Source organism: Corapipo altera, unplaced genomic scaffold (genome assembly GCF_003945725.1).
Source record: "Corapipo altera isolate COAL_440 unplaced genomic scaffold, ASM394572v1 2, whole genome shotgun sequence".
Taxonomy (NCBI): Eukaryota; Metazoa; Chordata; class Aves; order Passeriformes; family Pipridae; genus Corapipo; species Corapipo altera.
The window spans coordinates 12608118-12634558 of NW_020884890.1; the positions used below are offsets into that span (position 1 = coordinate 12608118).

Here is a 26441-nt window from a genome sequence, read left to right on the forward strand (position 1 = left end):
CATATAATTTCAACTCCTCCCTCATCTTCTAAGGCTGTCCAGCAACTGCAACTCTACAGTGAGGGAAAAGTGACTTTGGTGCATTTGGGCAGCTTGTTGTCATTCATAGTGAAGTCAAAATGTGACCAAGTTTATACTCTTGGCTAGATTCCTTCAGACATAAGTTAACCAGCTGGATTTTACTTGAAAGTGGGGCATGTTACACACAGCAGTAACAAACATGCCTAAATTCTGTTCTGGTGGGAGAGGATGCTCCCCTCTGCCTTTTGCCAACTGGTCCATGTGTTAGAGCAGCCACCACAGTGCCACTCCTGGGAAGTCGAGGCTTCCGTGGTGGAGGGTATTGCCAGCCAGCTGCAGTGCCTCACAGGTGCTGCTCCCCCTCTCTCCAGCAGTGTGATGGCTCAGGGGTGCCAAGCAGCACCTGCCACACCTGTGGGTAGGGTGCAGAGGGAACACTGTACTTCCTGCTCCACCAGCTGTGCAGCAGTCTCTGCTCCCCAGCCGTCACGTCAGTGTGACAGAGGAAGGGGTGAGGAACAGGGTGTGACAGCTGGCAGCTGGGCTTGGCTAAAGGGAGAATGCAGTACTTCACACAGGAAAAGAGCTCTGCAGGACCTGACTAGCTCAGTTTGTTACAATATATAGAGCAGCTGGAGCCTTTGTGCCATCAGGCCTTAGTACACAATGGCAACCGCAGGAGGGGAGAACTTTGCTTAGGGCAGCACAGTTAATACCACTTCCTCTACCAAAAGGATGTTATATTTACATGGCAAATACAGAGCAGTTCTCTTTTATGGGAAATACCAGGTAGACCTGAGTCTTAAGTACACTGCTCCACCAACAAACCTCTAAGCACAGATGGCGCTTCCAGCATTAGCAGTGACACGCAGTATTCATATTATCTGGGGAAAAAAAAATTTTACTACGAGATGTGACTTTACATTGGATACAGCCTCATTACATTTGAGTCACAGGTGTAATGCCAAGAAGTTTCATTCCGTTGGCTAGAACCGAGCGTGCAGCTTGAAAGAGACAGAGCCTTGCCTGGAAAACAAAAGAAGAGTCATCTTAGGGTACTGCTACAGAAGAGGGTGTGGTTCTCAGAACAGCGTGCATCCTCTGTCCCCACCCTGGGACTCAGACCTACATATAACCCCAGTACTGAGAAACACACCAATGCTGGCAGCATTTACACGAGCTGTTGTTAGCCCATTGCAGTGTCAACAAGACGGGCAGTTGGTCAAACAAAGGAAGCTGGAAAGGCATGTTTAGCCAAGCCCTCTGGGCAGAACAAGTAGAGATGCCTGTGGAAGAGCTAGCAGTGACTAAAAAATGAAAATCTTTCATGCATCAGGGGCTGGTACAGCCCTGAGGGTACTGTTGGAATTCCCTCCTCTTGCCCTGCCTGTGTTAGAGGTTGTCAAGCAACTATGGGCTGCTTTGAAAATTTCACTTTTCTTTGTCAATGTCTTGGCTGCTACACAGCTGGCTGTTTGCTCCAAAAACCATAGTTCTTGAAAGCTTGTAAGATATTTAGAAAATATTTTTTTTACAAGATAAGGAACTTCAGTTTTCCTTGTACCTTGGACTTAGTCCATCTCCAAAGCAGGAATACCTACAGCATTTAAGCTCAAATACAGACTGCAGCTCCATCAATTCCACTGAATGTTTTTCCCCCACAGCATAGCTCAACACTTAAGTGTGATTTACTACCAAAATCAAATAAGTAGTTGCTTTTGAAGTAGATGAAAGAAAGTAAGAAAGGCAGTGTAATTAGTGTATCATTTATTGAGCATTTAGGGGGTCAAACATTGGGAGATCAGTAGAAAATAATTTGCATTTATTTGGGACTGCAGATTAAAAGTTGTCAGCACCTAGCTTTAGCTAGAAAGGCACAACGGACAACTTGGAATATGGAGGTGGCAAGAGGGAGGAGATGGATTTAGTTCTCTCCTAATTCTCTGTCTTCCCACATAACCACTAAAGGAAACCATCAAAAATTAACCAGCAAGTTTAATGCTCAACTGTTTAATCTTAAAACATTCAAAAGGAAAGGTGATGAGAAGGGGTTTGACTGGATTTGGAGCAGTTGTCGTTAGGGAGCATTGTGTTTTGGGAGGATTAAGCAGAGCAGCCCTTTCCAGAAGGCACAGCTGTGAAGAGCAATCCCTGCCTTCCCAAAGCAGTGCCACCCAAGGGAGAGCCTCCCTGTTGGCTCCTCCGCCTGCGGGTGTGTATTCATGCAAGTGGTTACACAGCTGGATTGGCAAAGCCAGAATCCTTCCTCTGGGACACCCTACACAGACTCTAGCCACCTAAGATGCTGTACCATACCTGTGCTACTTCAGGGGCGCTGCCTCTCACAGGAAGGGTTTTGTGTGCCACGGCTGCAAGATGGCTGGAATGGAAAACACAGAGACAATGGTGAGAATGAGCAAGTTGCTCTGGGCTACAGAAAGCAGCAGAACTGGAAGGGCCACCCACAACTGCAGCATGCCAGAGGTTGATTTACAACAGCCTCTCACCTGGCTCAAGGAAGGCATGATTTTCTATAGCCTGCATGGTGTCAGGGCATGCCATTAGCAACTTATCACTCCTGAAATAACCCCAAAACAATCTCTCTGCTACCTGCCCATTAAAAAACCAAAACCATCCTCAAAACTGGTCTGGGAATCCTTGAGATTCTACCCTGGCATTCCCAAGGTGTGTGATTCCTTATACAATTTTTCTTAATTTGTTAAAGCCTTCCCCATACACAGGCTCTACATCTTCCTCCACCAAGTCTATTCTTGTGTTTCATGGTGCTGTCAAATCAGACAGGTCCCTATGGGAGTCACATACACAGCATGACTTACAGAAATAAGCTTTGTTCATTGGCTGAGATAGCTGAAATTTTGATATTTCAGAGGATGTTATCAGCTTAAATCTCCTTAAGATTTCATTAGTCCAGCATGATTTTGGTTCTGACACTGGGTTACAGCCAAGTGACTTTTTTCCTAAAAGCAGGTAGTTTCTGAGAAGGCTTCTGGCTCCAGCCTTGATCTCTACTATTTATTATATTATTTGCTATCCTACTTTACTTTACACATTTCCTGCTTCAGGGAAACTGTCCCACAAATTTGCATCTTCCCACTATTTTTACTCTTCAAAGCAGTGCAGATGTGAGGGCTGCAGATCCAGCTCAGGAAGACCTGTCCTTACTGGAGACGCCACCAGTATCAATCATCACCTTACCTAAGTGTGAGGAGGTAGCTGACAATGTGCTTGGGTTGCAGATCCTGAGAAGATCTATACAGGACCTCATCGTACCTGTGAAGGAAGAAAAGAATTGTTTGGTGCTGGAGTAGTAGAGGGTGTGCTCAGATATAAGGCTCATCAGACTTGCTTAAGTCAGAGCAAGCACACAACTACAGCTGTAGAACTGGCAAAACTGATCTTCTGAACCAGACCTAAGCCATGTCTTTAGCACACAACTCATTATTCCTTCCTCATTCACTTATTATTGAAGGAAATTGCTTCTGCTCCTCATTTTGCAAACATCGTAGATGGCAGAGCTCAGAGAGGCAGGCTACCCAAGAGAACACAAGAGCTATATTTGCTCCTGGAACATTATGTCTGTTTTTACATCTCAACACTAACTGTAAGTTCCTAGGAGCAAAAAACATGTTAAATAACCAAAAGAGTCAAAATAGTCTCTTAGAGGGCCTTGCCTTTAGTAAATGCAGCTTAGACTTTTAAGTAGCTAAAGGGAATCTTGTAACATCAAAAGAAGACAAAAACAATGTGATTTTACATAATCCTGGAATACAGATTCCCACAGAATCACAGAACAGGTCAGGTTGGAAGGGACCACAGTGGGTCATCTGGTCCAACCTCCCTGCTCAAGCACCATCATCCTACATAACTTACACAATAGTTGACTTTGTAAGACAGTATTAAACTGGGCAGTACAAGCAAAGTCATGAAATCTGTATTTTTATTTCATGTGTTCTGCTTTCCTTTTTCACAGAAGGTACCAACACCTCTGGGGCTGAAGAGATTTCAAAATGGGCAGTGGACTTCCTAATCTTTGCTCAGCTCCCAGGCCCATCCCTGCCAGCATGGCCAAGCTGAACTGCCCTGGGATCTTCCTCCTTTAAAGACAAGCTGCAGAACTGGGAAGTGCACTCCAATAACAAGGGCTCAGCAGTCATGTAAGAGCTATAGCACCAAGGAGGGAGCACTCCTCATCCCATGGGTGGGTAAGCCACAAAAACACCTCTTACACGTGCACTCAGCAGCTAATCTTAGCCAGCATGCCCGAGGTGGTCACTGCTGGGGAAGGTCGCTGCCCTCACACACTGTGCCACTGACGTGAGTGAGACAGAACCAGGGGAACCTCCACACGGTCTCAGGGCCAGCACAGAGACCAGCGGCTGTTGGTCCCTCAGAGGCAGCAACATGGGTACAAAGAAATTACTACTAACAAGCACCATCAAACAGGCACTGATAAAAGCTTCAAACAAAGTTGGTACCAAATAAAGGACCCTGATTTGATACCAGCTTTTTTGCTTCGGGAAGCTGCCATTTCAGCACTGGCCTACAACAACTTGCTAAGATTATTTTATCAGTCAAGTAAGTCTGCTTTTGCAGGGTTATACATAGAATCATAGAATGGCTTGGGGGAGATCTTAAAGATTCTCTAGTTCCAATCCCTCTGCCAGGTCTGGTTTTGGCAGGTTACCCAGAGCCTCCATCACACGCTGTGCAACATGGACAACTCCCTTGTTTCTGTATTTTATCTGCACATCTATAAAATAATGAAAACAGAAACAGCTTAACTTTAAGACTGAATCAATGAAGAACATTACTGCTATTAACAGGTATTAGTTGTGCACATTCAGTAGCTCTGAAGGATGCTGAGCTACCGGATGTGCATGTGCACACTCCGTTTCACCTCACCCAGGAGCACTTCCTCTCTCTTTTCCCACATGACAAAAGCAGAATAGAAGGGACCAACTAAATCTGCAGTTAATATTTATATAGAGCCTAGCATACTTTTGTGAAGACAAGAAAGAATTAAGAGGATCATGTACAAAGAGTATGTTCCAAATACAGCTTTTTCTGTCATATGGCTTCTTAAAGCCACAAAAGTTTCCAAGTGAGGGCTACTGTTGCAATCAGTGGGGCACAACAGACAAGTCATTACCTGAAATAGCAAATTTTTCTCATGATCACACAGTCTGTGCCTTCTCAAAAGGTTGGCGGCATATCCAGAAGTTTATTTTAAGAGAATTGCTATTTGGAAAGAAAAGTAGACAAACCTGAGAAGATGCTGAAGAACAGAGATGGCGTCTGGCTCTTGCAAGCATGCCACGTTAACATCAGTTAGCTGTGCGCTCCCATGCATCCGTTCTAAACTACGGTGTAAGAATGGAAAACAAATGTTGGGATGAAAACCTCCTGTCAGCAGAGCTGAACAAGAAAAACGTAATTTGTGTTTTTGAGAAAAAGGGTAGGCTCCTTCTGCTCAAGATGAATGGAACACTGAGACAGACTAGCTGACTTCAACCCGAGACAAAGAAATATAAAAATTGTGCTAGCCATTCAGTATCAACAGGATTAGACATATCCATGGACAACAGGTCCAGAAGCTGATGCTAAAAGGACTAGAGAGGTACTCAATACCCCACTAATGGTACCTTGGCACCACCAATACCTAGATGATGAGGGAAAACAAGGGGAACAGAGTACAGAAAGGGATCAGGCTTGCACACTCTCCCTGAGCATCACCTCCTGCTAGCATTGCCTCAGACAGAACACCAGGGTGGTACAGATCTTTGGCCTGATCCAGGAAGGGGTCTTACATGAAAATACATAGAATACTGATTTCTGCATTAAGAACGCTCTGACAGTTCATTAGAATTAATACAAGTGCTCAAACTTGCCTCTTCTGAATCTCTTTTAAAGAAGTAATTAAATGTGTTAGGTGTTTGACCTGAGTCAAGAGGAAGAGATCTGCTTTTAACCTTGGTTACCAACAGAGGGAAATAACAGAATGTCAAAAAACCCCCACTAATTATTGTGGTAGCCAAAAGTTCTGTGATGTGGAATATTTTACAAGTATGTGCGTTTTGGTTTTGATGCCAGTTTCCCTAATCCTAGGGCTACCATTCCTCATCACTGACACCAACTACAGAGAGGCTGTTCCTAGAACTGGGAAAGTACATGGACAGGCAGCTCAGTTCTGTGGAAAGGAGGCAGAAAATTCATTTTAATTGGCTTGCTCTTCTGGGAAGTTTCAATGATTCCTATCATAAACTCACACCTCTGCTGAAAAAGTGAACATGTGTCATACTTTAGGAAGGAGCTGACACTACTACTTAACAAAGCAGTAAGTTAATAAGGTTAAAATTCATGTAAAACTGTACTTTTGTGCATAAACACTAACTTACCTATGGAGTCTGGCATGGGTATACTGCAAGAACACACCTGTGTCTCCACGACTTTGAAGAGCTCGATCCCAGCTAAACTGATAATCAGATGAGAGAAGGCCGCGGAAGTCCTGGAGAAATAAATCATTGTCACCTAGATAAGGCTCTTCATCTCAGTTTTTAACTTTTCACAGAAGATGCAAACAGGTCATGAGGCAGCTCAGACTCACCTGAATTATTAATGCTGCAAGACCAACCTTCTCTGCTGTCTCCACAGGATCTTGTATCTCTTTGGTTGCTGAAGAGTAACAGAAAGAAACAATAGTTAAGTCTGCAGTACCATCATGACTCCCTTGCTCAGACTTGGAGATGCCAATAAAATAGCAGATCTTCCAAAACCCTAAACTAGCAGTATGAAATTGTCAGGATGCATGCAGCAACAAGTCCAGAATATAAACCTTTCTTAAAAGCTGAAATACAGCTGTTTCAGATGGGCTTTTTCCCACTTCCCCTAGTATGTGTAACACAGATATTTAGGTCAGAAAGGTTCGTTACAACAGGATAGCGAGACTACCCTAAATTCCTCTTCACAGTTCTGACAGCCAGTCTCTAAGTTCAGGAAGAGAATGAGAGGGCAATTCAGATTTTGTTGGAAAACTGATAAACTACAAGTGATACAGGTGCATAAACAACCAAAAAAAAGTTGTTCCAATGGTTAATGGAGCATTTGGACACATTCAGGGAGTAGTCACACCATCCACTAAAGAAGATACCTAAATTGACTATACTCAGAGAATCTGAACTGAGAGAATTACAGAATGGTTGGGGTTGGAAAGGCCATTTAAAGATCATTCCAGTCCAACCCTGGACTGTGAGGTACTCAATACCCCACTAACAGTACCCTGGCACCACCAATACCTAGAGAATAAGGGAGTACAAGCAGAACAGACTACGTAAAGGGATCAGGCTTGCACACTCTCCATTCACTCCAGCATTAAAATGTTTCCTTTGCACTCAGCTATGACACCAATATTTAAACTGAAGTCTAAGCTCCAATCCTCTCTGCAGTAAAACTGGTTTGAATCGAGGGGCACCCTTCTATCATTTTGCCTGACCCCCTTCTCCTGGTCCACTCTGCAAGCAAAATTACCTGGATTAAAAAAGCTGAGGAGGCAGAGCAAGGAAGACGTACACTATTTAATCTGACTAGATGGTTGATTCAATCCAGCACCTAACTCCAGAGAGCACAAGAGGGGGCAGCATTTCACTGAGAACCCTTAAATCTTTACTGCATCAAGAGGAAAAGGTCACAGAGCCACAGCCCGAGTGAGGGGAAGGCAAATATCCCCTCAGCACATTCTGCTGCAGAGCAGTGACCTCCTGAGCACTCTGTGAACAGCCACAAGGCTGGGAGGATGACGAGGCAGTAGTGGAAGGCAAGCTACAGTTATTCTTGCCAGAGAAAACTGTCAGAGTCAAAAATCCTTTGGATGAAATCTGACTGTTGCCTGAACTCCAGCCCCAACCCTTCTATGGACTAGTTTGTCCCTCCAGAAAAAAGCAACTATTGTCTCCAAAGACAGGTACTTTCTTCCCACTGTGAAAGCATGATGAAATAATATCACTGAATGTTAGAATTTGCAAATCTGTAATTTAGGGAAGTTCACAGACTTGCAAAGAATTATTTTAACACTGTTTATATTATAAGAGGTAAGAAATGCACATATCAGGGTCTATCATGGTGATTAGTCTGATTCAGGGAAAAGAGAAGGGTGGAAAAGATGACACATTTTTGATCAACACAGAACATCAAAAGAAACTAATAAGACCTGAAATAGCTAACTTTTTGCGGAACTCATGTTTTGTAACATCCTCGAGCGAACTTCATTTAAAACATCTTCCAGGAAAATTACTTCTCCTCTTCGAGTCTTCATCCCTTGAACTAGACCAAAAGACACATGCTGGCACCTGCGTCGAAAAGCAGCAGGACCTAAAATTACATTTCAATCAAGAGAAATGTTTGCAGTGTTTGTTCAGAGCTGGATTCTCTACCAGGAAACAGCAATAACAGCTGAATAAATAACACTCCAACGCAGAAAGCTTTGTGATATAATCAGTAACTCTCATTTCAGCAACCAAAGCTCCATATTTATTATATAATGGGGAATTACGATCAGAATTATGATAACCTGGTCATTTGCGTGCTCTCAGGAACCTCTCTTGCTACTGCCTTTAGCACAGAGGCCTCAGTGCAATAATTTGCAATAAATTGAAGAGAGGCAGGATGTAGACAGATCAAATTACTGTGCCAACACAGATCTGTTAATATAATTAGAAAGGGAGTCATAATAATTCTATTGTGGGCACATTAAACTAAAAGTATAATTAATCATTGCTAATAATAAAATATTTGTTGCTTCTGCTTATAATAATCCCAAGCATTATTCTGGATCCAGAATCTAAGACAACTTTAAGCACTGTGAAAGGAGGCAGTCTAGTTTTCCAGAAGGCTAAAACGCTATATTTAACCACAAAAGACATGCAGTCTGGCAGAGGAATATGATTTAGTTTGCAGATCCATTACTGACCTTTGCTCAGATTGCTAACAGGATTGGTAACTACAATGAATAACAGCAGGGATACGCTTCCTTGCAATAGATACTTCAAGCCTGAAGCATGATTCAAACTCAGATTCAGATCACTGTTAAAATATAATACTTCAAGAATAATAATTTAATATGTCATCACACAATATCCCAGAAGCTATGCCACAGTCTCTTAAAGATAGTTTCTCTTTTTCACATCAAGCAGTTATGAAGTTAAATGAGAGACAGGGCTGTTTTTCACATCCTGGACACACGGCAATGACTCCATTCACAAATTAATCAGGGCAGCAGGAGTGGGCATATAGAATGAAAAAGTTGGTGCTGAGGACCTGAGGCCCACACTGCACACTATTCTAAGGGTTTGTTTTGTTATTTTTTTCCTCCTTATTGGACTAGTATTCGTTGGGTCCTACAGGCCAAATGTCTGCTTCCACTCTGGAGTTCATTAGTTGCACACCAGCATCACATCTTGTAGCTTAGCTTCAACCAAAATGCCTACGTGATGTGTGCTATAGTATGGTGGCAGGTGGACACAATCAGGAGATTCTCCTCAAAAGAACAGTCTACTGAAATTCCAATGTACAAATTATTCATTTTTTAAAAAAAAACAATCAACCCAATAAGGTATATAACATAATTAAGATTCATAAATACATACCTTTCTGCCCAGTCATAACCCATGAGCTTCAGTATTTGGAATAACTGTTGAAAATGATGACTTTGACTTTTATCTGTCTAAGGAATAGAATTCATGCATATCAGAAGACCCTCCAAGTCTGATAGGGATTAGCTTTTCACACACAAACACACACCACCACAGATACTGTGCCAGTAAGTCACTGCAAGCAGAATTAAAATCTACGAAGACAAACAAGACTTGAAAATTGTGGCATCTGGAATCTATGTCAATGGGATTTTGCATCATATTAGAAAAAAGTAATCTACCTTTTCAGACGTTATTCAAGTCATGAAGCAAAAATACATGAACGGAAAGGAAACCTTGATATTCTTTAGTTTCCCATAATTCGTGAGCTGCCCACAAAAAATCCCTTCCATTTCCACTTCAGAACCTTGCTGCTCATTATATACCCATGTTTTATATCACCAAATGCTAGGGTTCCTTTGGCTGAGAAACAGAACACCTCTTTAAGCTGCCTGTCTCCAGAACCCAACAGTTTCTATTGTCTCTAGTGTGATTTGTAGTTTTACATTATAAGGCAGCTACAGAATTTTAAAAAAAGGAGTATGAATTATCACAATTTCATAACAATTATGCATTTTGTGCTCTCTTACACTTCCAGTTACTCTCTCCTTTTAACTGAAGTAGTTTCTGATGGTGGTTTATGCCTAACAATGATCTTCATATGTGTTTCTAGCTACAGCTATTGCTCCAAAGTTCACTTTCCTACCTAGTTGTTTTGACTACACCACTCAGACTCCCTTTTATCCCTCCTTAAAAAACCCTGCAGAGATAACCAAATAATCACTATTTCCTCATTTGTTTTGTGTTCTAAGACAATGAGTGAGCAGTGAGTGAAGTGCTTATCTGTGTTCCTTCTCAATTCTACCTCTGTGTCAAGCACCTGCCTCCTCTTTCAGAGTTCCTTATAAGCTGCTCCACTCCTATCACCTCTCCATGTTGACTCACAAGCAAGGCTGATAAATGGATATCAGTGGCCAGCATTTCAAACTAGGCCTTCCAAGCTCTTTTCCATTCATCTTACATCTGAGGTTTCTCTCTGTACCTGTAACAAAGCCAGATCTCTCTCACTAAGTGGTTAGCTTTAAGAGAGAAGTATGCAGTCTGGCAGCACGGATTATATTCAATTCTTCATAAATAAAAGCAGTTTCATCTCCTGTTTTGAGTGCAACATTCAATGGTATCTTAGTACCTCTTTAATAATATGTCACACATTTTAAAATGTTTTGAATATTTTTCTCATGTCACTGCCTTTTTATGAAAAAAGTACAATTTAAAAAAATCTAAATTGGTGAATGCACTGATTTACAGCATTACAACTAGTAAACCAATTTAATGTTTTCTTTAACAAGTTGATCTGAGGAAGACAAGATGATCTTATTAAAATAAGACTCAAGAGTCTCTAAATAATTTTCTTGTAACAAGATTAGGATTCTGCTATACCTTTGTATTTAATAATTGAAGACTAAAATCATCAGTGTTCTCATTTAAACCCATGAAGTCCTCCTGCCTCTGGTAACGCTGAGTTAAGAGTTAACTCATTACACAGTACTGGCACAAAACAGCAGCAAAGCTCAGCGAGGCTGGCAGGTCCCTCATCAGTCTGTCTGTTCCATAAAGTCTCCTAACAGCCTACGTTATCACCCTCTCATGTTATAACCAACTTTCCCAGTTCTCAGAAAGCCAGAAGTGATAAAAAACCCCTCAAATCAGACATTCAATTGACACATCAATCACATCACAGTCTGGTTTTGCTGCACATCTGTTTGGACTCAGAGTAGGACAAAAAGGGCCAGCCAAGGAAGTAAATAGTTACCGGAGTTCAGCTGTGAGCAGCCACTCAGCTCAAGACTTGCTTTCACACTCACTCCCTCCATGACCATAACGTTCAGGCAATATCCTAATCTGTGCAAAGCAGAGACCCAACTATTCCCTCTTTCTAATTGTACCTTCTTCCTTGGTCCCCACCACCTCACAGTATAACAAATACAAATAATTACCTATTTACATGAACTAGACAGGAAACATCCCTAACTCCTAAAGCACTGCATTTTCACAGCCACACTGTCCTTCAATGTCAATGAACCCAGTATGTTCCAGCCAGCAGAGGCAGAAAAACTCCCACCAAATCCAAAGAATTTCCCAAAAAAATTTCCCTGTTCTATAACAAAATGTAGGAATGGCAGGCTATGCAAAACTTCCTGAAGACTGAAATAAAAGGAGGAATGTCATTTAACTAGAAATTGCACTTTCAACTACCTGTGTATTTAATGTTGTGCTTACTGATCTCTCCCTGTCCCCTGAATCTTGTCACATTATACTGACTTCAGAAAAAGTTGTACCAGAGAAAGCATATGGGCATTACTAAACACATCACAGCAACGTGCAGATTTTTTCCACATGTTATTGACTTCATATAAAAGAACACGGTTTACAAAATTATTTTTTTCTACAGCTGGGAAAAAGAAGATTTAAAAGCATCATGAGATATCACCTTGGTAATACTAGAGCAAAAAAGAGTTTCACACAAGTGAGGAGATAATCCAAGTATTCATTATTGATACTACTGGAACTATTAAAAATCAAAATAACCTAACCAAGAAATATAAAAACATTCCCTGACTATAACTGCTTCATCCAGACTGATTAAGGAGAAAATGTAATGCCAAACGAAGTAAAAGTTTCTTTTGAAACTAATTGCAATGATTTTTTATAATAGAGAATAACTCCAGAGCTGATTTTCATAGGATTATAGAAAGGTTTGGGTTGGTAAGGACCTTAAAGATCACCTAATTCCAACCCTCTTGCCATAGGCAGGGACATCTTCCACTAGACCACATTGCTCACCCATCCAACCTGGTCTTGAACACTTCCAAGGATGGGGCATCCACAGTGCCTCTGGGCAAGCTGTTCCAGTGCTTTGTCACTGTCACAGTAAAGAATTTATTACTAATATCGAATCTAAACCTACTCTCTTTTAGTTTAAAGTTATTTTTCAACCATTCTGTGGGTCATGAACTGAAACAGAACCAAGAAACACTGCCATACTGAGGCACAGCTGCTGGACAGTAAGGGCATCTATTTTACTGCCAAAAATACCATGTGTCTAAGTCAGATTGTGAGCAAGAGGCCCCTCCGGATTACTGGAAAGAGTCAGGCTCAGAAGTGTTAGCTGAATCTAGAATTACTTACCACATAAATCATAGTATCACAGCTGTGCTTGTTCATTCGGTCTATAGCAGCCGCAAGATCTCTGGAAGAGATAATAAGAAACTATTTGGAATTTCACTCAAACATACGTCATTATTTGCCTCTCAGAAAAATAATCTACTTTTTATGAAGGGGAGAGGACTGCCCAGTTAGAAGGATCTATGTATGCCTTACATAAAAAAAGAGACGCATAATTAGCTGATGACATGTTTGAAATGTTTTTTTAAACCACTAACTATGAAAATTACTGAGGAAACAGTTCTTACGTGCAGAGTAAGTCTGCTCTCTGTCTGCCTACTGGGACACGAGAGAAACAACCCTCTCCTGGAAAACTAACCCAGTGCTTAGCATTAGGTTACATGGCACAAAGCTCATCTTCACATACACACACAGCAGTCCAGAGAAACAACTTGCTCGAGCCCCTCCCAGGGGCTGTCACAAGAGAGCCATAGGCCCCATGTTCCAGTCTGAAAGCCTCCTCAGGGGCCACCACAGCAGCTCTCCAGACCACCTGACTGAGGGAGGGTACTGCTTAAGGACATGAGACACATGGGATGAAGGGGAAAAGCATTTTGCAATTGTCCAAGACTTAGCATAGGATGCTCAGGGGAGGAACCAAGGATGGGAAAAGAAAGGGAGAAGATGATAACAGGGACAGGTGGCTTGTAAGCCAATTGCTGGGTAGTATGTTTGCTCAGTTGTGCCCTGAACTTCATCAGCACAATCTCTCCTGTTTTCTCATAAAACTCCATTTCAAACCCTCCCTAGGTGAGGGGGCTCTCTCTTCTGTATGCATGTGAATTTGGAGGTCTAAGTATCATTACCTGCAGTTGGGGCATACAGCTCATACGGGCTGTGCATCGGTGGTGCCAGCAACTGAAGGGAACTGGGCATAAGCAAAATTAAGTGATAGCAACTGGAGTCTGACCATGGGTCACAGGGGCCAAGGTGCCTCTGCTGCCAACATCTGGAGTGAGGGCGCACACATCAACATGTGACTGAGCAAATATCAAGCTGAATAGCCAGCAAGTAGGAGAAGTAAGCTGGGAAGTATCCAGGTAAATGTGTGCCTTCAAAGAGGAGGCACCCAGGAGTCTGTACTGTTGGCATCAGGGGGTCCAGGCCAGCAGCTGGAGAGACCATGGGGCCAGGGGGCTGACTGAGAGATCTGTCTGGGTACATGTGTCTCTGTGGAGAAGGCAATGGGGCAGACCAAGGATCCAGAGCCAATAGTTACATGTCTAAGCTCAGTTACTGGAGAGATCCAGTGTGTCTGTGCCAGTGACCAGAGCGGGGCTATGGGCCTTGGGGACTTGCATGCCCAGGTGCCAACAGCTGGGGAGACCTGGGGATCCAGGGACAGTTAATGGGCAGAATCTCAGCTACTGGAGGGATACATATGGTACATACGTACTCTGTACCTACAATACATATGTATATTATTTTGGTTACTAAATAATACCTATCACATACATAAGTGTGTATAACTACACACACACATATATATCTATTTCTTCACAGTAACAGACCTTCATCCTGATCAGCCAGAGGGGAATAAAACACCAAATGTGCTGACTGAGGGCTGTGTGGTTTTGGATGGGGGGTGTGTGTGTGTGTGTGTATCTGTGCTAGTTCAAACAGGTGATCAGCCTTACTACTGCTTGACCTCTGGGCATGGAGCTGTGGCATCACTGTCTGTTTGGTTACAGGATTCAGCAGTTCCTTAATGAGCAGGATTGACTGCAACATCTCTCTAATACCCTCACCCTGAAAAGCTGTACACAGTTTACCCTGAGGGCTGGACTTCTGATTTGTTTGCATTACTGGCACAAAGAAACTGTTAAGGCTTCCATATTAAAATACCCAAGAGGAATTTTAGGATACTGATGATGTGGCGGGAAAACAGCAATAAAATTGATGTTACGGTGCTGGTGGTCCACTGAGTAAATGCAGACATGGCTGAGACATCATTTTTTTCTGCATCACATTGTCAATAAACATTTTAAGCAAAGGTCTTTCTAAAACCTTCACTATTTGGCAACTATTTACTAGATCAAGAGATCCCAGTTTTGTTTTCTTTGCATAAATCATAATACTTTCTTCAGCTGCTAACTTTGAAGAGATTTACTTACAGACTGCTTAAGGGGAGGAAGAGTATTTAAAAGCCATTGTTCTTCCTGATCCATTTTTATCCTGACATAGTTACATTGATAGTTCCAGTTACGATTACTCAACAATAAGGGTGTTCCATCCCAGCAATAAAAAGCTTCAAAATCTGTACTATCAGTTACAAACATACTCATGTACAAAAGTTTACTGGCAAAATAAATGGCAATGAACACAGATGAACTTACTTGCCTTGTTATATAAAGAGATGTCCCATCACTACGCATGACGGTGGAAACTGATGAGAGGTCTTTCTTTTCCGAAAGATCCACGATTCCTGTCCCTTTTCTGTAAGTTGAGATAAAATACTGATGTAACTGCAAGCTAATATACAGGTAAATTCAGATAAGACTGAGGTCAGAAACAAAAAGGCCTCTTGCCTCAAACCCCCTCACTGTAGACAACTTTATTCTTTTTCTTTGAATGACTGTCTCCTTGAAGTATTTTTGAAGTGTTTGTTGTCACCACTGCTTATGCCAGGGAGCCTGCCCATGTTCTGGTGCATTCCATGATTATGGCTTCCATCTCAGTTCAGCCAGGCACCTGCTTCATCAAAGCAAGGATCTCATCTAACTCTGCTCATTAAATGGCACATGCAGCTACCAAATTAATTAACAGCCTAAAAGGCCATTATGAGTTGAACACTGTCATTGTACTTAATTTGTCATGGCCAAGTTTCTGTACTAGCCACAGAAAGGCAAACTTAATTTTTAACTGTGAGCGCACAAATCCTCTTGGTCTTCTACTAGGACAGCTACTAAGACCATTTAAAAAAACCTCTTCGCCTTAGATTATGTACAAACCTCACTCATCATGTCTTGTTTGAAATGTAACTGAGATATTAAGTAAATTACACTGATTGAATAATGAGTCCATACGTTGTTTTTTGAAGAAGTCCCTTATCTTCCAACATCTTTAGAACCTCCTGGGCCTTCTCTCGGTAATGTGACTCTCCAGAATATTCATCAAAGTGCACTCCTAGACGCTGAAAAGTTCCAAGAATATCAAAGAAGGGTAAAATTGATAAGATTGAGGTTAATAATTTCTTCGAATTAAGTAAGACAATAGGTCTGTGTCACACATCAGATAGAGTGCAAAGATTAATTTTATTCCAGGAAAGATCACTTCATTGTTAAGAGGAAAGGATGTTTGGATTTTGATTTAATTGTTTTCTGCATTAGAATTAATCTCCCTAAACTGAATACAGCCTGGGTATAATGTTCATGAGAAATTAGGCATAAACTGGTTAAAGCAATTAGTACAAAAATTCTGAGGGAGGTCTTTAACTTGGTGTGCTGGAGGTGAAAGCCATGGACTGCAGAGATTGTACTTGGACATGAAACCAACTCTATTTGAAAGGAAACTGAAAGAAATTTAAAAAGGCAGAAGCTGCTCACAAACATTGCTGAGCATACAGAAGTCATCATTACTATGAAGCCTGAAGGTACACCCAGGAAAGACAGGATGACCTTAACTGTCAAAACTGGTCAGTCCATCAGCTGAATATTTATTAGTTTGAATGAAATTGGGAGACAAAGATCTAGCTGTACCAGTCATTATGTGATCAGTGATGAGTGACCATCACGATTCAGCTGCATACACAGCCCAATACCTGTTTACCCTTACAGGTGAGCTCTCCACTAGAATTATCAAGTGTCTCACTTAGGAGATCTTAACTTAGAATACTTGGCTTGACTCCACAGATACGTTTCAGGGAAGAAATTAGGTTATCTGGACTATTGAGGAAAGGGCAGGCAACTTCTGTTTTTAACTTTGCAATTGAGGATGAAACAAAATGTGACCAATTTCTACAAGTACAGCAAGAGGAATGAGATAGAAAAGTGAAATTTTAAATAAATAATAATACTAGAAGAAGAAAGAGATAGAAAACAAGTCACAAACTCTCTGGAGCTGCAAGTTAAAAAAAAAATGTCTAAGCCCATCAAAACTGGTCACCCATTCCAGAATTTCATCACAAGTGGGAAAAACACCAGCTGATCTTCAGATGGACTCCGCTGGCTCTTGCGTAGTATCAATACCAAGAGACTGGATTCACTGTTACCTGGACACCATTAAATAAAAAGTATCTAGGATGTCAGCAACTAAAGTGATGGTCTGCTTGGATGTAGATCAGCTACTGTGCTTTTTCCAAACAGAATGGGGTGTAACCTGGCTTATCGAGAAAAAGCTTCCCCACAACACACTTAAGGTTATGGGAAAGGCAATGAATTGACAATACTAGAGCAATCTCTGTTCCTAAGTGAGTTCACTGCTTGGCAATCTCCTGGATGAAAAGGTACTATGCACTATCAATTATACTGATGAAACAATAGAGAAAAAGAGACCAAGAACACAGAGAAAGCAGTGAATGATTTGTACCTTATAAATCTGGATGTATTCCTCAATACTGAAGTCTCTAAACTGTTTCCAAAGTGACAATGTCTGCTCATCATGTTCCTCCAGTTTTCTAAAGAAATCCTTTGCCAGTTTTTTTGTGTTTCCATCTTCTGCTGCTTTGTTAATCTGCACATACACCTAAAATATGACACTGACAATGCTGAAATAGTATAATCTTCCCCTCCAATAAAATAAAGTTCTACAAGAACAATACAAATACATTTAAAGATGACATTTGTAATGTCAAAATTCTAAAGACATGTTAAAGAAACACATTTCCCATTTAAAAAAAGAATGAATAGCCCTAAGTCCAATAGGAAAATGTGCAGCTTATCTTGAAAGAAGACTAATGCTGTAATCCCTTACTGCTGCTGCTATGATCCTCTTCATAGCCTTGAAACTGCTGCAGCAGCAAAATGTGGAAGAACTCATTTATGTGTGCAAACGAAACCATCACAGACATTTAAACCACAGACTTTTCTTTGGAGAACCACAAAGACGATACTTATAACAACTACACTGCCTAAAAATGAGATAGGAACTGAAACAGCAAAATCCTTGATAGAATCAGTATTTTACAAGCTCAAAAAGAAAACCCCAACCCATTTATGATGAAAAAAAAGTTAATGCTGTTTAACTTTTAAATATTTGTAGGAGTTTGGATCCTAAAATCATTATAATCTCGATACAAAATAAGTAATTGTTAAAACTCCATTCCTGTAATGTTCAACGAGTGTGCCAACAATGCAAACCTTGCTCCAACGGGTTCCACTTCTCCAGAGCTAAACTCACTTTTCCCCTTCAAGTCTGAAGATTTTTGGAGATTTTTAACAGCTGACAAGCTTCAAAGTTTATTGTTTGCTTAGTTCTACTACGAAAAATAAATTTAAAGTAGAGGGAAAATTCAACCTGTTCCAAGAATAACGCTCGTTCTCTCCCACCAGTAGTTTCACACATTCTAATGTCCACCTATGCCCAATCTTTTATGTTATACGGCAGAAAAAAATGCAAAAAGCATATCTGCATTTGCCTCTTCACCAAAATGGAAGGTGCAAAGATGTTTGGAAAGGTACATTTGTATATATATTTATTTATATAAAAACTATTGCTATGGAAATGTTCTTTTTAAATGAACTACAGGAAAGATTAATGTCGTACAACAGCAGAAAAAACACCACTTTGAAACACATCTCAGTTTTTGATATAACTAGGGATACAGCTGAACAAACACTTAGGAATTGGGAATAATTGAGAAATCAATTTGGTCTTAAACGACTACTGTTTTAGAACCTTTTGCATCTTGACTGAATACTCTACATTTGAAGGTAATAAAGCCTACACGCTGCTGCAATTTTAAAGTTTTAGTGCAAAATTCAAGTATTAAAAATTTAAATTCTAAGACTGGACTTAAATTATAAATAAAGTAATACACAGCATGCACAACCACAAAATATGACTACTTTTTTTCTCTTTTAATCAGTCCTACCGCTCTAAAACACCTCCATATTGAGAATCTATCAATTCAATTCAGCAGGGCTCAGGGATGAAGGAATAAGAGAACAAAATTTACCTATGTCAAAGAAGCTGGCAAGCTCAGAAGGAGCTATTCTGCCACATAAACAATCTGACTTGCACTACTCCTTCAAGTATGGTCATTTAAATCCCACATGAGTCTCCTCATGACCCTGCAGACACATTAAAATCACTTTTTGTACACATTCTGTACAGAACTGACAGCTGAGTTAAATGGATTGTCCTCTGAAGTGTGTAGTTGGTCTTCTCTGAACTTACCTCAAACAGGTGCTGTAAAGGACTGGATTTTAGTTTTTCTTTGTCGCCAAAGGATTGGAAACCAACACCCAATAAGCCTTGAATAACAATCAAGTACAGAGTTAGGCAACAACACAGAGTATGTTATGTTATTTTCATAAGCAAGTCTAGTTCTAGCACTGTAGCCAATAAAACAAATGCTCTACATTTTAAAACAATAATGTATGCTACAAAAATAAAGCATATGAAAAGCATAACCTATTATTCCACTGCACGAGAAAAACACCCCAAAAATATAATAGCTAGAAACTAGTAAGAAATACTGTGTTGATTCTTCAATTCCTCATAATTAGAATTTGTGTTTCTGGACTTGTAGAGAAAATCAACTTTTACACAGCCATAACCTGCAAATGACAAGTCACATAGTGGAAACTGTCCAGCAACAGATCATGCTCAAAACTCTGTTTTGCTTTCTCCCTTAAGAGTATTATCATTTCAAGGACAATAGAAACAGGAACACAATGTGGTATTCCACATATCACTCATGCAATATTTTCAAAGGAACTTTTTTCTGCATGTTTAGAATACGCAGCTTTTTTCACATGTCCAGTTTGGCTTCAGCTCTTCCCAAAAGCCACATGAAAGGGCAAGAAATCCAAATCCCATTCTTTTTGTCTGAAAAAAACACCACACTAACTCCTTCTGTAATGTCTCTTAGATTATCTGAGGCTAAATTCAAGGCCATCTTACTCCTCTGAGTTGACAAGGACCAGGACTGATGTAGGAATAGGTATGCAGTTATCCTTTTGAAAAACCCTCCGCAACTAAACAAATAGCACTGTCTCAAGAACTTCCCTCTAAGAAACACTGAGTATAGTAGAAGCCATGGCAGACTCAAGGAAGAAAAACAGGGTTTAGGAAATAAAATTAGTCTAATCCTAGTGAAAGAAAGTTTACCTAAGGACAGCTTGTTCTACAAACAATTGGAGCTTGATTTCCTAATGATCTCTCTTAGATATTAGTGTACCTAAATTTTCCACTTTTCAAGGCTGACTTCACAATCCAATCCCCAGCACAACTGCCAGTCTTTATTTAACCCAAACACATCCTTCCACACATTTTCTGTCTTCCCTGAACTATCTCCAGACCTTGGTACATGCACCAGTTATTGGCAAGATGCAGCATGTGTTGAGACCAGTTCTGACTTAGAGGTGCTGACTGGTTTGCTGGCAGGCTAAACACAAAAGTTAACTCTCTCCCACAGGGCATTACATTGTATTTCTATCCCTATTCAGCTGCCAACTGTCACAATTCCAAAGGAAATTAGTTTTCTTGGAGACATTTTTCCTTGTCAGATCTGGTTGAAGTTGGCCAATGGGTTCAAAATCTATTAGGAGCAGAGTGACAGGAAGACAGATTGACAGACAGTGTGGCTGCATAAACATTGTTACCTTAAGAAACCTGCCCCAAAACTGCCTGAGGGCCGAGCACTTCTCTGCCACGTTTCAGCAAAATATGTTTTCAATCATTAAATTTTAAAGTCTCTGACAATAGCAGTTGTAAAGGAAATGCTGACAGACGGTTAATTACAGCACTGCTCCTGAGAAAGGACCACTATAACAATATTTCAATGCTGTAATCTTGTGAAGCATGACTATATTATTTGTTATAATACCTGTCATATATTTGAGCTAAGCCAGCCCAGATAAAGAGGGGATCACCTATTTTGAAAGAAACAGTTTGAACTACTAGGTCAGTTGTGTGCTGCTCAACAGGTACATGTGTGAATAACAGGCGTTGTGATCTTTATACCTTCAGGAAACTTAGCATTAAAATACATAAAATTCCTAATATTGAGAATTCAGATGCTATTTAGTATCTCCAAAGAAAGACAGAATGAGGTCAGCTGAGAAGCCTTTTAACCACATTGCATTTCATTGCTTCACTGTCATTGCCACATTGATCATACAACAGCATAGTGATAAAATTATGTTTGAGGGTCAAAAATGAATGAAATATGCAATAATGAAACTGACTGAATTTTTGGTGAACTCATTCCGCATTCAATTCCTATAAACAAATTCTAAGTGAGGCAAAGCTCTGCTATAAGCTACTGTTTCATCAGAAACAGGATCAGGGAAGACAAGCTGCAGAGGAAATAATTTAACAAAGGAAAGAATATTCTGTTACTGGTCTCACAGTCATATGAATGCTACACTGCACTGTCTAAATGCCAGGAATTTAATCTAGAAGGATAATGGGTAAACTGAATATTTTTGTTACGTTATCTACAGTTAGGAATCTAAATACATAAATGGAGTGAAAGTAGAGTATTTAGTAACCCAACTCTGTTCATAAAATTGATTCCTTGATGTCCCCATAAACAGCAGTGCCACTGAAACTGGAGGGGGCAGAATAAAGGCTGGAATAAGCAAAAGTGACTGCTTAATGGACACTGCACTTTGTGTTTGCCATTCAAAAATAGTTTTCAAAGCTTATTACAAAAGAAGTGGGGGATTTTTATAGTTTTCACAGGTGTACCAGCTTTAAAGAATGAGCAAGTGAGCATGACTGCCTTTTTTTAAATGACGAAAATATGTCAAAACAGCTTTTTTGAGGAAATTAGAAAAAAAAAGAGGACAATACAAATAAATTTAAAACGCAAGATTAACAGAAGTCAACAAAGTTGTGAATTCTATGGGTGGGTCAGCTGCCATAAAAGAAGGATGGCTATAGATCCAGCAATTGGACCTAAATGATCTGTGGTCAGGGAATAAATATCAAGTTATGCAAGGGGGTACATGAGAGGATTTTTCAGTCCTCACTTATCTAATGGACATTTTAGAAGAGGTAGGGGTGTCTACGTGTGTGCATACATGATTGATAGTTTTCCACAACCTATTCTCTTGCACATTCTCCACCTATACACCTCTCTTGTGCTACATTTTAAGCGGAAGCTGAATATTTTGGGGAAAGTGTAGGCATATCTTTAAAGATAGAAACTCCCTGGGCCTCAACCTGCCAACATTTGGTTGTTGTGGAAATTAATTATGCTCTATGAATAATGAACTACTTTCCAAAAGGAACAACAACAACAAAAACACACACACATACAAAAAACCCACATAAAGAAAACACACAAAACCCCACAAAGACAAGCCAAATATAAAATACACATTGTTACAATTATTCTATTGTTGTGGCCTAGGCAAGTTAGCAAGCTTACTCTTCCACAAGTGTTACACATGCAAAGTCTGAATAAGGAAGACAGGATCACAGTAGATGTGCAACAGTTATGGTAACAGGTACCACCTTTTGTCTGGAGGCAGCAACAGAAGTCTGCTCAGCCATGAGGACTCCAAAGGTGTAACAAGCATACTCAGAAAGTAACCCCCAAACTACACACAGGTAATCTGAGAGAGGAGCTACTGAGGGACAGAGGAACTGCTGGGTAAATTTCCTCCTGTTATTTCTTGTACAGCAGTACAGGTCATACTGCTGATGAATCGGTCTGGATTGTTTTGTTCATATATTACATGCATGGAAATGGGATATCACTCTTTATGAGTGCAGAGTGGCCAGTAAAAACTGAAGCTGGACACCTAGACCATATGATACAGTAGAAAAGAAGACAGAATAAACAAGTATTAAAACATACCAAACTGCATGCCCCAGTCACCAAGGTAATTTATTCTTACTACTTCATGTCCCAGTGCAAGTTTGAGATTTGCTATAAAATTCCCTGGTAAGGAAAAAAAAGATATTACTATTCAGTTGTAGGTAGTCTCTCATGCCTACAAAGTTTCTGTTTTCTACAGTTTGTATAATCTGTATTCAAAAAGAAGAGGAAAAGCAACCAAATGGATTACTCCATAGAATTTCCTAAAATACTTCACAACTAAAAACAATAGCAGGAGTAATAGTAAAAAGCGAGTTCCTTTCTGAGCAGAAAAAGAAATGTCATGCATTTGAAAAGTCCCATAAAGTATCTCCCACAACAGTGATAAAAACATACACAGGTGTATCCACATGCACATACTGCAAAGTATGCAACCATAAAAAACACCTTTTAAAGTCTTATTGTACTCTCACAAATATGTTTGTGTACCAGTACATATATATAATTCCATCAGAGTCAGGTAACCTCACACCAGGAGGTTAGGCAAGCACTCAAGATTCATAAACTCCTGTTAACTGTGATGTTAAATAGAGAACATCAAGTCCTGAACCTCTAAACACTGTTGGGGCAGTTCTGAGCTCTGCACTTAACGCGCTACACCCCAAACTTATCATATCACATAAGGACATCTCAGTTCTAACCGTTGTTACAATAAAACCCCTTCATCTCTCCTGAGCTTAGCAACAGCCATAGAATTCCAAAGAAGAAATACCCATATCCCTTCCTCCATTTTCCTGTGTTTCAAGGGTGTCTTTTAATTACAATACGGATGTTAAGGATGCAGAAAACTTTCTCTTCTTCTGTTGTTATAACACTGTATTATAGCTTGCAATTACTCTCAATCACATTCTCTGTAGTTAATTCATTCTCTTACTATGGAACAAACACTGATCTACAGAACTGTTTTTGAAAGTGGGTTTTTTTCCTGTAACAAAGGGTCCAGAAATGGAACACAAAGAGTAATCTCACTCAACTATCAGTCCATGAAGAGGCACAATTATCAACTTTATGTAATTAATAATTATACATGATACTTTAAATACTTTATGACTAATACAATATTAGATGCACAGATGCTGTAGGATCTTCTACTAATAACCTACTAGTTTTTATTGTGAGAGAGGGAAATGAGGGAGCAATTACGTTTTCCATGTGTCACTAGAGTACTGCACAATAAACTTATTAATTATATCATTAGAAATTACAGCAACTGTGCTAGTAATACTGCCATAAAGTAATTAAAAGCAAGCTTTTTCCAAGACAGACACCAAGACATAACTATCTGACTGCTCTGCAGTCCAGTGCAAATTAGGAATTTAAAATTCAAAGGACTCATGACACCTCAATGAAAACTGAATTGGATGTCTTTGCAGACCAATTTAAAACTACTTCATTTAATATTCACAGTCATAAAACTACATTACATGTGACTTAAATCTGCCAGCAACACACCACTTTCTTCTCTTCACTGCATAATAAGCAAAAGGTTTTTAATTACCAAGTTGAGCCTCACGTGGCCCCTCCACCAGATGAGTGGATGAAAGGTTAGCAGTGCTCCCCTGTCAAGTGAAACAGGAAGACAAAGAAGTCCTTTTGGAAGGCAGTTAAATGCACACTTACCTACTATTGTGGAACGCAAATGTCCTATGTGAAACCTTTTGGCAATATTAGGGGAGCTGTAACAAATTTTCACAAATAATGTTTGTTCAATGCACAAGACTAACAGATCACCAAGTCAAAATAATTGAACTCATGCATGTAGCAGAAGAGCTGAAATAAAACCACCATTTTCAATTTTTTCTTAAGATTCCCTGATTAGCTTCTGTTCTAGACAGCAAATTTTCCTATCCAACCAGCTTTTTGTCCAATATCAGTTAACAACTAGTGTTGTAGTGAAAAAAGAAACCACACAACACCCCAAAACCAACAGCAACAAAAAATCCAAAATAACCAATCCCCAACTATACTAGTGACAAAGAACTGAAAATATCTTCCCACTATTTACATGTTTTGGACATATGGATCATTCTCTTCACACCTTTATTAGAGATAAATCTGATACCAGTACTGGAGATCTTGTGTACAAGAATCAGTAACTGAAATCACATCTCCAACGATGCCCCACTCAAAAAAACCCAAACCAAACAAGAACAGAACCCTGTACCCACAAATGTTTGCTCTGATAATAAAATGGAAGATCAGTTATGAAAATTCACCCTTCAAATTAAAGCCAAGGGCTTGCTTTCCATGACTATAGAAGCCTGCAGAGGGAATATAAGTGAACAAAAACACTTATCCATAAAAAGATCTGAGTCAGCCACTTTTCATTCCATGAGCAAGTGACTGTAAACAAAATTGTACTGGATAGAAATTTTAAGGCTAGCAATTGAGAAGATTTAGCAAGATAAATGCCTGGCTGCTTTAATAAGTCAGGGAGAAAGGTATTAAGGTGACAAAAGAAATAGATCAGTGGCTGAAAATTCAGATCATGTTTCTTGATAACAAAATAAAAGAAGTTTACTTAAAAACTGAATGCTACTATGCACTAAATGAGAATATTCTTAGTGGAGGGCAGTGTGAGGCACGAATCCCTTAAATATCAAAAATATATTCTGGTAAAAAGCCTCAATTCCCTAAATATAACTTATATTCTACTTGGCAAATTAACATCAGAGTATTAAATACAGCTGAATGCTGTAAAAATATTATTTAACATCACAGGGATCATACATTACAGCAATGAATATCAACCAGCAAATATCAATCAGCAGACAAGCCAGTTCTCTCAAAGGACTCCTCACATGTGCTTACCTGAACTCAATCACTGCCTTTTGTCTAGGCACCGCAGAGAAAATTTCACTTTTTACTCCATACTCTGAGCCATCTTTGAACACCTGCTGCAACACAGACTAAAGCACAAGGAAGATAAAAAAAAATACAAAAGAAAGTTTCAACAACAGAAAGCATCATCAGGAAAACTGTTTACCAGCCACACAGGAGACCGATCCACATCCTTTATCCACATCAGCAATCAGATGGGTGGTCTGCCAAGCAAACAAGGTCTCATATGCAGAAGAAAATGAGACTGTAAAACTGTATCTGACCAACTAAAAAAGTTAGAGAAAGCGTAGGCAGAGTTTTGGTGAAAATCAAGGCTGAATTTTGTAAAAACTTTCTATTTTCTGCTTCTTTAGTACCAAGGAAAGCCAACTATTCAACCCTCATGTATCAAAACATCCCTTCTTCTTTTCCCCCACCTGCAAGTCTGTGATGCCACTATGAATGGTCTGCACAAAAACATGTCTGCTTTGCAAGCACAGAGCCTCTGTGTAACACCTTAAAATATTTCCTCAACACAGTTTGTGGGAAGAGGAATCCTATGCTGACTACACTATCAGTAATGTGCTCATACAGCAAAGTCGGTCCCTGTGCATACCCTACATACTTCACTTTGTCACGCAGGCCAATACATTACAAACCCAATATATTGTATTGGT

The 26441-nt window shown here is 39.9% G+C and overlaps 1 protein-coding gene across 1 annotated transcript in view; it reads right to left on the minus strand.

Annotated features, from left to right (window-relative positions):
• Window positions 1–895: 895 nt before the first annotated feature.
• The window catches only part of RARS2 (arginyl-tRNA synthetase 2, mitochondrial), a 32973-nt gene continuing 7427 nt past the window's right edge, over window positions 896–26441 (minus strand). The window contains exons 5-20 of the mRNA XM_027644802.1: window positions 25756–25853; window positions 24565–24620; window positions 22924–23007; window positions 19287–19363; window positions 17478–17633; window positions 15977–16083; window positions 15291–15386; window positions 12915–12975; window positions 9681–9757; window positions 8260–8384; window positions 6647–6714; window positions 6438–6547; window positions 5307–5402; window positions 3238–3312; window positions 2338–2401; window positions 896–1047 (exon numbers count right to left, since the gene is read on the minus strand). Coding sequence (XP_027500603.1) covers window positions 961–1047; window positions 2338–2401; window positions 3238–3312; window positions 5307–5402; window positions 6438–6547; window positions 6647–6714; window positions 8260–8384; window positions 9681–9757; window positions 12915–12975; window positions 15291–15386; window positions 15977–16083; window positions 17478–17633; window positions 19287–19363; window positions 22924–23007; window positions 24565–24620; window positions 25756–25853 — 1437 coding nt within the window. The 3' untranslated portion in view covers window positions 896–960. The remainder of the gene's footprint in view (window positions 1048–2337; window positions 2402–3237; window positions 3313–5306; window positions 5403–6437; window positions 6548–6646; window positions 6715–8259; window positions 8385–9680; window positions 9758–12914; window positions 12976–15290; window positions 15387–15976; window positions 16084–17477; window positions 17634–19286; window positions 19364–22923; window positions 23008–24564; window positions 24621–25755; window positions 25854–26441) is intronic.